Here is a 15640-nt window from a genome sequence, read left to right on the forward strand (position 1 = left end):
GAAACCCAGAAAATAAGAAAGGAAAAAACTCTGAAAGCTGACTGAATAAAATAGAAAAACTTCAGCTTTTCAAAAAACAAAACACTATAAAATCAAAGATAAAAAGGTAAACAATAAAGATAAAAGAGAAAACAAAATGGAAGGAAACAGAACACATGAAAAAGAATTAATTTTGTAATATCCTAAGGTGCTAATTTTTAGTAATCAATAACAACAAGATAGAAACTACTAGAGGTATGTGCACAGACAATTCTTCACAAAAGGGGAAAAATCAATAAACATATACTTTTTCTTATATATCAATAAATATATACTTTCTTAGTATTTAAAGAATCTACAGCACATGTTTTATTAAAATTTTGGTAAATTCCAGTACAATCAACAAATGGAAAGAATTTTCTGGTCAATAGGCCAGTGAAACTTAGTTGGCTCATTTTTCCAGCTTATCCTATATTTAGCCTGAATGTGGCCTCTTGACCTGGAGAAGGAATGGGGTAAGACCAACAGTATCATATATGATTCTTCATGGAAATCTGAGAATTTCTTGGAACTCTCTAAGTTTTATATATAAGACAAAATTGTCTATTTATATTAGAAGATGTGTTTGTAATTTTAATATAGAAATAAGTGATCAACATTATTCGAAATACAACTTTTTGAATACAGTTTCATAATTGATATTTATGCTTCAACCACTATGAAACTCAGACTGTTATTAAAAAGAACCTTTCCCTCTTTCTTTATACTGAATTCAGACTCTTGCAGATCTTTCATAATTTCTGCTTTGAGATCAGGTGGTGCTGTTGTATTAAAGTTGCAGGTTTCTGTCAAAAAATCCCAAAGCAGGTCACCATTTTCATTGCCATCAATAAAACAATCAGATATGTCCATGGTGGACAGAAGGTCATAACATTCATACTTAATCCCCAATTTGTCCAGCATCTGAGAGAGGTCAGACGATGTAACATATTGGCAGAGGTCATATTGGGGTAAGCGGGATCGGTACTTTTTCCACAGCTTGTCCCAGCCACTGGTTCCTGTGTGACAGAACAAAGTTCATGCTTTCATTTATTCTTATTTTCATTTACCTACTTTAGCAGGCAGTATAGTAGATGTTTAGAATAAATCAGTCAAATAAAGAAATATTCTTTCCTTTGGGTAGCTTAATTTAAGGAGTACACAGCAGGGAGAAAGAAAGTTAAATACACAAGTAAATAAATCACATATCAGATGCTTCTAAGTGCTAATAAAAAACAAATTAGAGCAAGGAATAAGGAAGGTCAAAGAGTTGGATGGATTGCTGTTTTATATAGGGTGGTCACAGAAAGTCTCTGTAATAACGTGACATTTGGGCAGAGACATGACAACTAACCATGTATTATTATTATTTTTTTAAATGTTTATTTTTGAGAGAGAAAGAGACAGAGCATGAGCAAGAAGGGGCAGAGAGAGAGGGAGACACAGAATCAAAGCAGGTTCCAGGCTCTGACCTGTCAGCACAGAGCCTGATGCGGGGCTTGAACTCATGAACTGTGAGATCATGACCTAAGCCAAAGTTGGATGCTTAACCGACTGAGCCACCCAGGCACCCCATGACAACAAACCACGTAGATATCAGAGGGAATAATCTCTCTACTTTAGATAGAGAGAAGAGCAACTACAAAGGACCTGAGGCAGGAGCATGCTTGGCGTGTTAAACACTAGTCAGGGAACCAGTGAGATTGGAATTGAGTGAGCGAGGGGGAGAGTAGAAGGAGACAGGTTGGATGAGTGGTCGGGGGAGTAGATAAGGTGCCAAATCATGTGGGCGAGATATGAAGCCATTGTAGTGCTGTCTGATAGAACTTTCTGTATTGATGAACATGTTCTATATCTGTGTTGTCCAGTATGGTAGCCACTAACCATCTGTGGCTAAGAAGCATTTGAACTGCAGCTAGTGTGATCAAGGAAATGATTTTTAAGTTTTATTGCATTGCAGCTCACTTAAATACCAATTTCAATAGCCAAATGTGGCTTTCATATTGGACAACACAACATTAGAGTGACTTAACCTGATTTACATTTTAATAAGTTCACTTGGTCACACACATGAGAATAGATTATAGGGGAATATGGGCAGAAACTGGGAGAACAGTAAGGAAGCTATGCAATAATCTGGGTGACAGATGATAGTAAGTTGGAGGTGATGAGAAGTGGTTCGATTATTTTTTTTATTATTATGCTTCTAGATCCAGTGAGATTTGCCAACAATTTGGATACTGGGTGTGAGTGAAAACAAAGAGTCAGTGATGACCCCAATGATTTTGGCCCAAGCCCCTGAAAAGAGAGAACTGTCATTGTTGGAAATGGGAAGATTGAAGTAGGAGCAGTCTAAAATGTATCATCAGGGTCTGGTTTTAGAAATGTAAATTTGAGATATCTATCGATATCTCTATTGGATATTCCATTGGTGATTGGAGGAAGGTAGTTGTTTATGTGAGCCTTGCATTCAGAGGAGAGGATCTAAGGTTAATAACTGAAATAGAAAGAAAGAGCACAATAAATACAATCATGATTTTCTCAAAAGGAAGATGAGGTAGCCTCTCATGTCTCCACTTCTAAGATGCTGCCTTGGACTGCCAAAAATGAGGCTGATTCTTAGAAATTTTGTTGCCAGCTTTAGAAGATGTTTTAGCAATGTTTATTATGTTTAATTGAAAACCCAGCCCAGTGTAGAAGCTACAAGATGCAGCCTCTGAGAGAGAAACACAGGTTGGAATGTACTTTTCACACTTCATGAATAAGATGAGATTCATTATTTAGTCTCTCAGAACCTTAGTTTTCTCATCTGTAAAGTGGGGATAACCATACTCACCTCACATGGAACTACAGTTATTAAATGAGATAATTGAAGTGAATTGCTGCACGTTAAGCACGTGGCAGATGAGTAATAAGTACTTACAAAATAAATGAATATTATATGGAATTAGTTTGATAATGTGTTTTCACTGGTTGTAATCTTGAAAAAAGCAAGCTTGCTCTTTGGAAATCTATAATACTAATAAATTAACACAAATGAGCATCTATTATTTATGGAGCCTCTAATACATGCATGTAATAATGGGATGTTATATACACAGTTGATACAGTGTAGTAATTAAGAAGGTCTCTAAAGCCCAACTGCCTAAATATGAAGGCTGGCTCTTCCTCTGACTAGCTTTATGAAACTTTGCCTCAGTTTTATTATATGCAAAATAGGGATAATAATAGAATTTATTTATAGAATTGGGGCAAGAATAAGTAAAGATACTGAGAACCATGACAGGCACATAGTAAATAAACATCGCTGAAGTGTTAGGAAATTAAGTTGGACCTGGCCAAAGCAATGTAAGGGAAAGCCTATATTTTCTGTGAGCTTCCAGGATTATCAGTGAAGATTTCAAAGGCTTAAGGTATTTTGGTTCCCAAACCTCTTTTGTGGTCTAATGAAATGATTAACTCTCCAGAAAAGTACACAAACAATATATATGCATACATTCTGCATAAAATTATTGGATGCTTAAAGACCCCTGGCCTTCATCCATGGACTAGGCTAAAGTCTCCTAACTGACGTCAACAAAAGAGACTCTCCAAGGCAGGAAATGGTAAAATTTAAAGAGTCTAGATAGTTGACATTCTACTAATACTTCAGAAGAGGGAGCAATAATTGCAGGGTATTCTCTAGAAGGTACAACTGGAATTAAGCAGGAAAAAAAAAAAAAAGAAACCTCAGTCCAGTGGGGAAAAAAATTAGGGTCACAATTATGTATTAAAAATTCTTTCATTCCAAAGAGAGTGATCATCTGCCCAAATAAGAATTTGCCTACCAATAAGACTTCACAAGAAAGTAAATATTTCAGTGGTTGAGGAGAGGCTCTATTATCATTATTTTTTATTTTTAACCTGCCAGAGGAAAAAAAAAATAAAACAATCCAAACACTGATTGCAGAAAATTTGCTGATGTCAGTGTTGTGTGACTTGGTGCCATTTCTGAGCTGAGCAATTATACAGTTTCTAACTGATGCGTTATCATAATGGCTCTTGGTGGGCACAACATATGGTGTTACTTTTGTCTCCAACATGATATAAATGAGATTCTTTTTTCCCCATTGTATTAAAAATAACATATCATGATTTGCCTCCTTCCTTAGTCAGGTATGGAGAGGGAAGGACAACAAACAAACAAAACCCAAAACTGTCTCCTTCTGGCTAATACTCCTTAACCAGAAAAGTTGCCTTTTAATTAGCAACTCTCTCAACTAATGCCTGGTTACTATATTTGAAGAAAACTGTGCTACTGATATCATTAAAAAAATTTTTTTTGAACGTTTATTTATTCTTGAGAAAGAGAGAGAGAGAGAGAGTGCATGTGTGAGTCGGGGAGGGGCGGAGCAAGAAAGGGACACAGAATCTGAAGCAGGCTCCAGGCTCTGAGCTATCAGCACAGAGCCCTATAGGGGCCCCGAACGCAGGAGCCTTTGAGCTGTGAGATCATGACCTGAGCTGAAGTCAGATGCTCAACTGACTGAGCCACCCAGGTGCCCCCGATATTATTTTAGTGTGAGATACTCACTTTAAAAATCCACTTTGTCCTTATTTCTCTTCCTTTTCATATCCAAATCAAATATTTTATCTTTGTATAACCAGGAACTTCTGCTTGTTATAATTAAATGAATATTTATTGAGCTGGGCTACTAAGGAACACAGAGGAAAGTCTCTCTTCCCTCAAGCAACATGTATTCTAACAGGATGACCAGTAAACTCTGTCATTTAATTACGATATCAATTTCTCTTTCTTTTCCTAATGAGTTTCACTTGCCTACCCTTCATCACTTTTGTCTGCCTGTTTCAGCATACACTGTAGTATGTGTGCGAGTATGTGTGTATGTGTAGCTTTTTTGTTGAGTCTTTTATTCCTGTTTATTAAACATATGTTTAGATCTCCAGAACTTAATATATCCTCTGATTCCATGTCCATCATGTAGTAGGTTTTAGCTAAAACATACTCTCTTTTGTAGAAAGACATTCAGAACTAGTAGTTTAGAATATTATAAGGCAGCTCTAATAAATTGTTATTAAATAATTTATTCAGGGGGCGCCTGGGTGGCTCAGTCGGTTAAGCGTCCAACTTCAGCTCAGGTCATGATCTCACAGTCTGTGAGTTCGAGCCCCGCATCAGGCTCTGTGCTGACAGCTCAGAGCCTGGAGCCTGCTTCGGATTCTGTGTCTCCCTTTCTCTCTGCCCCTCCCCTGCTCATGCTCTGTCTCCCTCTGTCTCAAAAAATAAAAATAAAAACATTAAAAAAATAATTTATTCAGTTCAATTCAGATATTTATTGAGTGTCTGTCTTCTAGGTGCCAAAGAGACAGAACTCCTGCTCTCAAGGAGCTCTCCTGAAACTCCCCATATGTCTCTGATAATACACTTAGCATACTGCTCCAAGTATTTCCATGTCTCAATCCTCCATTAGTTAGGAGCCATTCAAAGGCAGAAAAAAAGTCATCTGCATCCTTCATAGCCTACCAGTGACTGACTGTAAGAACTCAATACAAGCTGCATGAACCAAATCTACACAACAGCTATACTGTGCAGCCAACAAGGAACTGAGAACACAGGCTATGTACTGTTTTGAATATGGCTGAACGCACATAATACCTTGGTACACATGGTGCATATAGCCATCCTAGGTCTCTGTATAATTAAATCTAGAAACTGACACCATATTTCATTATCTTATGATCTAATAAATTGCAAAGGTGGGTGTCTGTGGTACTCAGAAAACAGTAATTCAGTCTATTCAGAGAAATACATTGTCAATTTAGTAACAGGTCAGTTGTCTGACTGAAATAGACAGGAAAAAGCCTTAGTTATGTAACATATTTAAGACAACCCTTTGGAGCAAGATAATAATCCAGAAATACCATTATCTGCGTAGATATTATCTAGATGAGTATTCTTAGAAATTTAATTTAGTGATTAGTTCCAGGCTTGTCTGAATCTGTCTATAATGAGCAATCAATTTTCTGCATTGAAGTGTAGCTATGGATGACAGTACTGCCCTGAAACAAGGATAATATGCAAACAGGCTTTTTCACTTCCAGGTAATTATGAAGCAAAGTCTACTTAGAAAGTGACTGCAAGAAGCTAGATAAGAACAGAACTTAATGTGAACTATTTTGATGTGCGTGTGTTCCAAGTTTTAGGGCAATATTCAAATTTAATGAATGTTTTCATAACGCAAATATGGAGAGTGGGGCTTCAAGAATCATAGTTTGGACTGAGAAGGGCAGTTTAGAGCAATGGTTTTTATACAGGGATGAGGGGGTAAGTTGCTCAGTCACCTCATATGACCCATTGAGCATTCTCAAACCTAGCTGCTAGCCACAAAAAAAGAAAAAAGAAAAAAAAAGTGTATGTGATAAAGGTAGGGGTCTTTAGAGTCCCTTTAATAGTTGGACATTTGTTATTTGTTACATTCTTATGTTTAGGAACAGTATCTGTGAACAATTTTTTCTTCTTTGGGATACCTGTCTCCCATGCTTGGTACAGTAATGAAGAGTTGTTTACTGCATAAAAAAAAAGGTAGTAAAATACAAACTTAGTAAAATCAAACTACACAGACTGAGTAACTTTTGATTCAAAATACTTTTTTAAGAAAAAGCTCACTGATAGTTGAGTCTTTACTCCCTTTCTTTGATTTTTTTCCCCATTAATGTACATACACATAGTACATATGAGCCACATATATACATAGATGCAATGTAATGTAGGTATGATTATCCAGAAATAGCCCTGGAATAAACGAAGGCTAACAGACCAAGTTCACACAGATAGGAAGTGCCTCAGCATTCTTGCTGCATGTGTCGTCATACATTTCACTGTGCCTGTTTTGGTTTGCATATTTCTTGATGCCAACAAGCCATGGATTGTATTAATATATTCATGAGATAGTGAGCAGAATACTGTATTTGTAAGGGCACTTAGTCAATTCTCAGTTGCTTGTAGACTACTCATGCCACTTTCTAAACCTTAGTCTGTTTTTTTCCTATTGGTAGAAACAGACTCATAGAAAACTGCTTTCTGACGTTGAAATACTTCACTTCTGAAAATATTTAAGAGTAAACAAAATATAAATAAGAGTGGATATGCTATTGATATGAAATATATCCTAAAATCAAACATACATGACTTCTGGATAAATTGCTGTTTCTGTCTGTAACACTTTCTCTTCACTATTGACACAGATTATCAAGAATAGACTGCCCTCAATGGTGACAACTAATTTTTACATTTCCTAAATGTACTATAAAGGCTTTATCCAAGTGTCTTAATTTGGAGAGAGGTTAGTAGGAAGCATCCGGTTTACATAAGCCCTTCTAAATGGGAAGATAGAACTCTCCCACATAAATGGGTATTTTTAACCAACCAGAGATAAAAATAGTTTATCAAAATGTTCCTTTGGGGAAGAGATTGTATGGCGGAGCTCTCATTTGCAAAACTGCCACATGAGTTCATGCCTAGGATTATAAGCAACAGGCAAGCTTGCCATCTTTAAAGTCATTCCTCATATTTAAGAATAGATGAATGTTGTGAGTTATGGTTTTGAGTATGGGGTCTGATATAAGTTTAGGAAGATAAAGACTCTTGTATATGTAGAATCAACCTGACTCCCACTGTGTGCACAATCCACAAAGAATGCTGAATGAAATAAGTAGTGAATTAATGAACTCGACAGTGTCAGTGTTTCATTTATTAACATGTTTGCTTACATTTTCTGTGTGGTACTTATTAAACAGTGGGAGCAACATGACATGATCAAATGCCTTCTTTGGAAAATAATAACACAAAATAAGTGAACAATTTTTGGTTATTTGAGAAAATCTATCATGAACAATATTGACAATAGCTCTAGAAATGCAAATTAATCAAATATGAAAGCATCCCAAATATTTAAGCCTGTATTTATGTATTAATAAACACCATAGAAGGAAAAGAGATATTCAAGAAACAAAAAGGAGGTAAACAGAAATATTTACTATTTTCGGTCTCATTAAAAAAAAATTCCTATTAGTGCTATTTGCTCCATGTTATATAAAGAAGAATTTATATAGAGACAATAAAGACAAATTTTCCCCAAGAGAAAGGAGTAAATAGACATTTAATTCCATTAAACTCCCTGTATTGAGAACCATCGTGAAGGACTTTCTGAATACTGTATTAATTGACTATGATCAGAAGCCAAGTCAAGAATTTCATAACAAAGACAAAATATAGCAGCTGCCTTCAAATACATATATCCAAGCACATATGCACTTTTGCTGTTTAAAAATTCAGGATGAATGTAAAAAATTTACCTGACACAAGAATAATGAGAATCTTAGCATTGGTAGCTAAGAGACTATGGAAGAATTTCAGGGTAGCTGGGATATCTTTTACATAATACAGCATCTAGAAATGAAGGAAAAGAGAAATTAGACACTTTTCTATATCAATGTCTTTGTTACTTGGGCTAGATATTCACTAGAAAGTTTGATGTTCAAATTGAGTAGATTTTTACTCAACAAAACACTTTAAATATTAAAGAGGTTATATGGAAAGAGAGAGTAATAATGTGATAAAATATTAGGGAAAAGGGAAAACTATGCTATTTGCTCAATTACAGCCAAGTTGTTTTAAATTTACTCTTTCTGGCTTCAATAACACAGACATTTATAGCTGGAGATACTTAGTCTCCTCTCCACATGGGGGCATTGATTCTATGCGTACTCTATATTTTGTGAATTATAGTTCTTATGGGAGAAGATAGTGCTGGCACCATAAAAACAGACCCCATTTCATGGAACGTTGCTTTAAAATTAAGCCCTTTGCACTGGCTTCACCATATGCTCACAAATGCTTTTTTAAAATCACAGGAAATATGGCAGGCTCTGATGTTGACAGATTCTCTAGGAAAATGGACTGAATAAAGCATGAGGTTACATGCTTGGTCACAAGGTGCTAGGGGTCCACCCACCACTTTTAAATAACTCTGGACTATATCTGGTGAAGCACAGGGAGAGGCCCTTTCATTCAATACAGGTAGAGCTTGGAATACACTGACGGTGGAAAATTTTCCCCAGAGCTTGCATCCTGGGAATCTACTCCCACAGACACTTACTTCTTATATCTCATCTCCATCTCTCTTGGACAAGAATTCAATATATTATGTAGATGCCCATGACAGAATTTACTGCATAAAGCAAATACAACTTAAACTGTGTCCCTCTCACATGAATGAATGAGATAAAATGGACCTGCACATGGCCAATGCTGCTTCGGGGCCATATTTAGTCTCATGTCATTCCATGCTGTTCACAGGGGGAGAGATACCCAGATACATAATCTAATCCATAAGATGCCTAACAGTCTATGATGTGACCTGGCTAAAAAAGAGGAGGTGGCCCATAACAGATTCTTTGAAATTTGATCTAATAGACACTGAGATCTCTGAAGTTAACTGTGAGTATTAAGTTGAAAGAATGTCATGAGAGTGTTAAGACTATAGGGAGCAATGAAGAGACAAAAATATAACCCATAAAATGCAGAGTAGACAGAGAAGAAGATAGAAGAATAGAATAGTATAGTAATGCAGAGCAAGCAGAGTTGCTCTAAGAAAGAAGACATGTGCAAATTTTGAGAGAAATGGGAGAATGATCTCTAAAGCTGTAACATTTTATAACAGGTAAAGAACTGAATCCAGAGCACAAGTGGAGAGATTGGCTTTTGATAAAAAGACACTTTTATAATAAGATGAAAGAAAAAGATGGTAGGTACAGGAGCAGCTATGTTTGTAAATTTGGAGGGTAAAAGATGACTTTCCATCTAATGATTTCACTTTTCACTATACAGTATGAAGTAAGGTCATCAGTTAGGAATGAATCATGAGGGAGGGGTTACAGGAAGTGTAAGGAGAGAGAAGGAGGTATGAAATAGATATATGAGGAAATAGGAAAGTAAGTCTGATAGAGAAACATTATACGCTTGCTGGACAATTTACGTGCTCCCTTATAGGTAAAAGATTTTGTCAGCTAGGAGAGCAGAGGTGTAGGACTGCTTGGATATGCCAATGTTAGAGTCATTTCTTCCTTGGGTTTCTTATAAGTTTATTCCCTTGGGATGACTGAACTTATGGACTATAGAAAGAAAGAAGTCTCTTGCTGTTAATATTGGTATTTCTAAAGTACACACATTTTCTAATGGTAGTCAACACCCAAAGATTATACACCCATATGCTATCCAGAAATATCAGTGATTCTTGTAATTGTGTCCCCATACCATATAATGAATAGTCATGTCCTTTCCAAGACATACTCTAGTGTATTTCTAAGAAATACTCTATCAGTGCTGGATTATGGAAATAAATTCCTACTGAATGGCTGACTGTATTAGTAAACTTTACTGACATGACAAATCACCTAACATGCCCCTTCAGTTACATGCACATTAGCCAGGTCACCAACATAAGACAAAAGCAAGAGGATTCAGAAAAACTCTGAGACATCAGAGTCCCATCCAGACCAGTAGAACTACTGATGAACTATGCTAGGATATGTTACACTCTACTGTCCTCAAACCTACCTATGAACTTTCAATCCTACAAAGTTAATTAAACCAACATTAAAAAAAAAAAACTATAAAGTAATTCACGTATAAAAAACTAGCTTTTTGAGTGTTAGAGTGAATCTCTTAGTATTATAAACATTTTTATCCTCATTTTGGACAGATAATGTTCACTTGTAAAATCAGAAATCAGATTTTCATTTTTCTTCCTAAAGGTATAATATTAGGCACTCTTCATACATATTTCTGAAAAATCTCCTTTCTGAGAATATACAACAATAAATATTTCTTACCTGAATCATATGAATAAAGTCCCACTTCTGAATTTCTTTTTTCCCTGTGATTCTGTTTTGATATTCAGATGATGTCTCCTTATGCCAAACAAACTTTATGTTCTCAAGGTTTGATGTCTTGGCTACAAGCTCTAAAATACAGGGAAGAGGTGGCACACCATCAATTTTAATTGCAAATGCAGAATCCATTTCCATTTCGAATTTTAATGCAATCAATGTTATATACATAACAGATATAAAGCACATTTTTCTTTTTTATGTAGCTCTGGAAGACCAGAGTTCATACTGATTTTTTTTCTAGTGTTAAATGAAATTAGAGATGAAAGAAAGAGTCAGTAAGAAATAATGAGAACACTTATCAGACATAGGTTACATTATCTCTGTGTTGATGAGGAATCAACTGGTGAATTTTATCAATGGAAAACAAGTGATATGATTCTGTAACCCAGGAGTCAGCAGACCATGGTCCGTGGACGATATCTGGTCCACCACCTATTTCTAAATGGACTACAAGCTAAAATATATATACTACTGTACTTCCTGACTTTATGCCTATCCTTTATATCTCATGTCGTTACATTTTAAAATGGCTGAATAAAATCAAAGGAAGAATAATACCTCATGATATGTGAAAATGATATAAAATTCAAATTTTAATGTTTATAAATAAAGTTTTATTGGAACATATGAACACTTAGTTTATCAGTATCATCTATGGCTGCCTTTGTGCAGAGTTGATTAGTAGAGTTGATTAGTGGTGACAGAGATCATGTGGCCTTCTATGTCTAAGATGTTGACTGTGTGTTTTTTCAGAGAAGTTTGCTGACTCCTGTTATAATCCATTAAACACAAGTTCTTTAAGAGCAAGGATTCTGTTTAAATATTTATTAATGAATTAATGACTACGTCTCTAAGAAAAAACATCAACGATAATAGCTGATAACCAGGGAATAGATGAAAAGTCGGTAAAAAAGGAAGTCTAATTATTCACTGTTCATGTTTCTGAGGTGTTAGTCATGTCTGTCAAGAAAAAAAATTAAATACATTCTTTTCCCAGTAAGCTTACAAAGAATATATCACAGCAATTATGTTGTTAATGATTGAGGCGACATATTTGGAATGATAAGCCATTTGGGATAGGATTTGACATACAACACCATGGGTTACAGGTACCTTTGTACTTGGCAATTTGCTCACCACTTGGCTCAACAACTTCATTGTTGATATGAATTCCTGGATATTGAGCCTGCACTTTGGAAAGAATTTGAAGATCAATTTCACCTAAAAGACAAGCATATGGAACAAATCATGTAATTCCAGAAAGAAATGCTTAGGAATAATTTGAGGTAGTTTATTGCCTGTCTTACTTGTACTAGGAAAGTTCAGCATAAGTAAAGAACGATGCTCAACTGTGGCCCTGCCACACTGTCTGTGGTGCTAGGTTGTAACTAGAATAATAATATGATTTGAGGAGGGCTATGATTGCTATTCATTCCTTCATTCGTATAACCTTTATTTATTATCTAGTACTGCATTATGTTAACTCGAAGCTGCCATTGATTATAGGACTCAATCAACTCTTCTTTTTCTACTAAGTCAGAAAAAAACACTGTCAATTATAATTTTAAGTTTCCATCAACTGAAAGATGTATCCCAATTTCAAAGATGTTAAAATATGAAAAAAAAGCACCTTAGAATTGATACACTTGGCTAAGCCAGAACCATATAAAATATGTCAGAAGAGGGGCACCTGGGTGGCTCAGTGTCTGACTCTTGGTTTTAGCTTAGGTATTATCTCATGGTTTATGAGTTTGAGCTCCGCGTCTGGCTCTGTGCTGACACCATAGGGCCTACTTGAGATTCTCTCTCTCCCTCTCTCTACCCCTCGCCCATCTCAAAACAAATAAATAAACTTTAGAGAAGTGTCAGAAGAAAAATATGTTAGGTGCAAAAAAATTATACAGAAATATGCCAGACATCTACCTTCAAATACACCATGGTCTAGTGGAAGACACAGACATGGAAGGAACCCTGTCAAGTTGGGCCATGGTGGCAAGAGGAAAGGAGACAGTGAGGAAGAGGATAGGAGGAGAAGTCAGAGAAATGGAAAGATTTATGGAAGTAGACCATTCCTGAGCTCTGTGTTACAGGCTCGGTGGAAGTTAACTGAGAGACCTCTGGGGAAAGGAAGAATTGCAGGTGGATAGGATAGCAAGTTAGAGATATGAAATCAGGAAACGGAATGGTGTACATGGACTACTGGAGGCTCAGAGTTTTGGAATATTGGACAAGGGAGAGCCTCCAAGCAAAAGATGATTCTAGTGAGGTAAATGAAGAGGAGGCTATGATAGAATAGATACCTATTCATTAATTCATGCACCAACAATTACTTGTTTATTATATGTCAAGCACTGCACTAGGCTCTAGCAAATGATAGGAAGAGCACAGAGCCATCTGTCTTCATGAAAATTTAGCTTGTAAGTGATTGCATGTGAGAGATAGTGATGTTTGATGGACTTGAATTCCAAACCTGTCTTCTCTACTTACTAGGTGTATATAACTTTCAGCAATTTGCTTTACCCTTTCAAGCTGCATTTTCCTCATCAGAAAAATAGCAATAATAATAGTACAGAATTTATTAGTTGTGAGAGTTCAGTGAGGCAATGCATATAAAAACTCAGTGCAAAATAGACACCCAATAAATGTTAGCTGTTCGTTAGTTTTATTGTTATCTTTGAGTGCCATGCCTCTCTTTGAAAATATCTCCTCTGTCCCTATTGCTGATACCTCCAACTTATGTTCTGCATTTGTTCTCTAAGGTTATGATATTGACCTTTACTAAAGTAGACCTATGTGCTGGCAAGACTAGCATATGAAAATGATGTTAGTCTTTAACATTTTGGCATAAATGACATTAACAGAACCTTTACAAGGTTAGATATAGCAGGCAGCAGCAAAAGCATAAGTTATAAGACTAGGAAATCTGGAAGGAGGGAAATGAGGAAGATAAATCAAGAACAAAAGATGCTAGACCAGGAAAAGAGGATAGTTTAACCGTATTATGAAAGCCCCAAGTACTGGTAATAGGAGCTGGTGCGGGTTGGGAGGGGAAGGAGCTGGAAGGAAGCTGAAATGGAGGATAAAGGAGCCTATGTGACAGTTTTCTGGCCTCACCAACATGAAGCCTTTTATACTTTCCTTAATAATTCTTCTAGGGGCGCCTGGGTGGCGCAGTCGGTTAAGCGTCCGACTTCAGCCAGGTCACGATCTCGCGGTCCGTGAGTTCGAGCCCCGCGTCGGGCTCTGGGCTGATGGCTCGGAGCCTGGAGCCTGTTTCCGATTCTGTGTCTCCCTCTCTCTCTGCCCCTCCCCCGTTCATGCTCTGTCTCTCTCTGTCCCAAAAATAAATAAAAAACGTTGAAAAAAAAATTTAAAAAAAAAAAAAAAAAAGAAAAAAAAATAATTCTTCTAGCTCCCACTTATTGGCCACCTACTATTTGTCAAACACTGTGCTAGGCAATTTACTTGGATCATCTCACTTAATCCTGCACACAATGTTATCACTCACAATATTATTCCCAACCACATAAGGTGATTTGAGTAATTTGACACACAGGGGATATTAATATGCCTAAAGTTAAGGCACACTTTTCTGACTCTGAAGTGTTAGTTCTTCTACTTCATACTAAGAAAGAGGAGGGCACCAAATACTAAAAGGGCATAAGAAATGTTTTCCCTTCTTTCCAGTAACTATTTTTGAATGATAAAAAATAATAACTAGAGCAAAAAGCTGTGGACTAATGAGAAACAGATTCCACCTTGCCCCAAAGAATTAGAGGCCCAAAATTCTATTCTTGCCTCTATCAAACTAGCCATATATTTTAAACAAAAAAATTCTGAGGATTCATCAATCCTGAGGATCCCTTGAAACTCAGAAGGTTGCAGTAATTTCCTCTTGGGCCTTGATGAGCTGCTTCTCCTAAGGTGGACCCCAACATTTTGGATCTGCCCAAATGGCAGAATGTATCCAGCACATATCCACAGTATATTCCTATATTGTTACTTTCCCAACCAGCAGAATGTTCTACTACAGTCAGAGCCAGCCAGTGTCTCTTTTTAGGGCAGTGATGGAAGAGACAATGCTAGAATTACAACTGAAACATGGAAAGCATGGGTTTACATGACAGCCTCTAGAATGTGAGCCCATGAACATTTGTGCATTCACTGCTGGATCCCTAGCAGAAATGAGTGAACAACAAAAGGAGATAATGAAACTATTACATCAGGAATTAGCACATAAAGTCCATTTCTGACTTCATAAGTTGAGTAACCAGACTTCTTGTTTGCCAGGGACAGTTCCACTTTATGCTTATTGTGCTGGTGTTCCATCTGGTTTTGTTTCTTATTCTAAGATTTTTTTTTAATTATTATTTTTAAACCAATATTGTTAGAGTTTTATTTTTGTAAATAGTTTTTTAAATAACTATTTTATAGTTATAGTATTCTTAGTATTTCATTGTACTTATAGTATTTTATACATAACTATTTTATAAAGAAGTTTTATAATAAAAATATCAATAAATATTTTTAAAACTTATAATAATTTTAATTCTTTACTCATTCACTACAACTCTCATTAATAAAAGCGTCCTGAGTTTGACAGTAAGTAATACCATCATGCTTATGGTGGTATGGGGACACTTATTTTCTGTGCTATGTTTATTATTTA

General features: G+C 36.1%; 1 protein-coding gene across 1 annotated transcript in view; it reads right to left on the reverse strand.

The window, feature by feature from the left end:
* Nucleotides 1-324: 324 nt before the first annotated feature.
* HNMT (histamine N-methyltransferase) overlaps nucleotides 325-15640 on the reverse strand; it is a 46959-nt gene continuing 31643 nt past the window's right edge. Inside the window, exons 3-6 of the mRNA XM_058715423.1 lie at nucleotides 12085-12192; nucleotides 10912-11042; nucleotides 8374-8467; nucleotides 325-1037 (exon numbers count right to left, since the gene is read on the reverse strand). Of these exons, the coding sequence (XP_058571406.1) occupies nucleotides 682-1037; nucleotides 8374-8467; nucleotides 10912-11042; nucleotides 12085-12192 (689 nt within the window). The 3' untranslated portion in view covers nucleotides 325-681. The remainder of the gene's footprint in view (nucleotides 1038-8373; nucleotides 8468-10911; nucleotides 11043-12084; nucleotides 12193-15640) is intronic.

This window comes from Neofelis nebulosa, chromosome 2, assembly GCF_028018385.1.
Source record: "Neofelis nebulosa isolate mNeoNeb1 chromosome 2, mNeoNeb1.pri, whole genome shotgun sequence".
Lineage (NCBI taxonomy): Eukaryota > Metazoa > Chordata > Mammalia > Carnivora > Felidae > Neofelis > Neofelis nebulosa.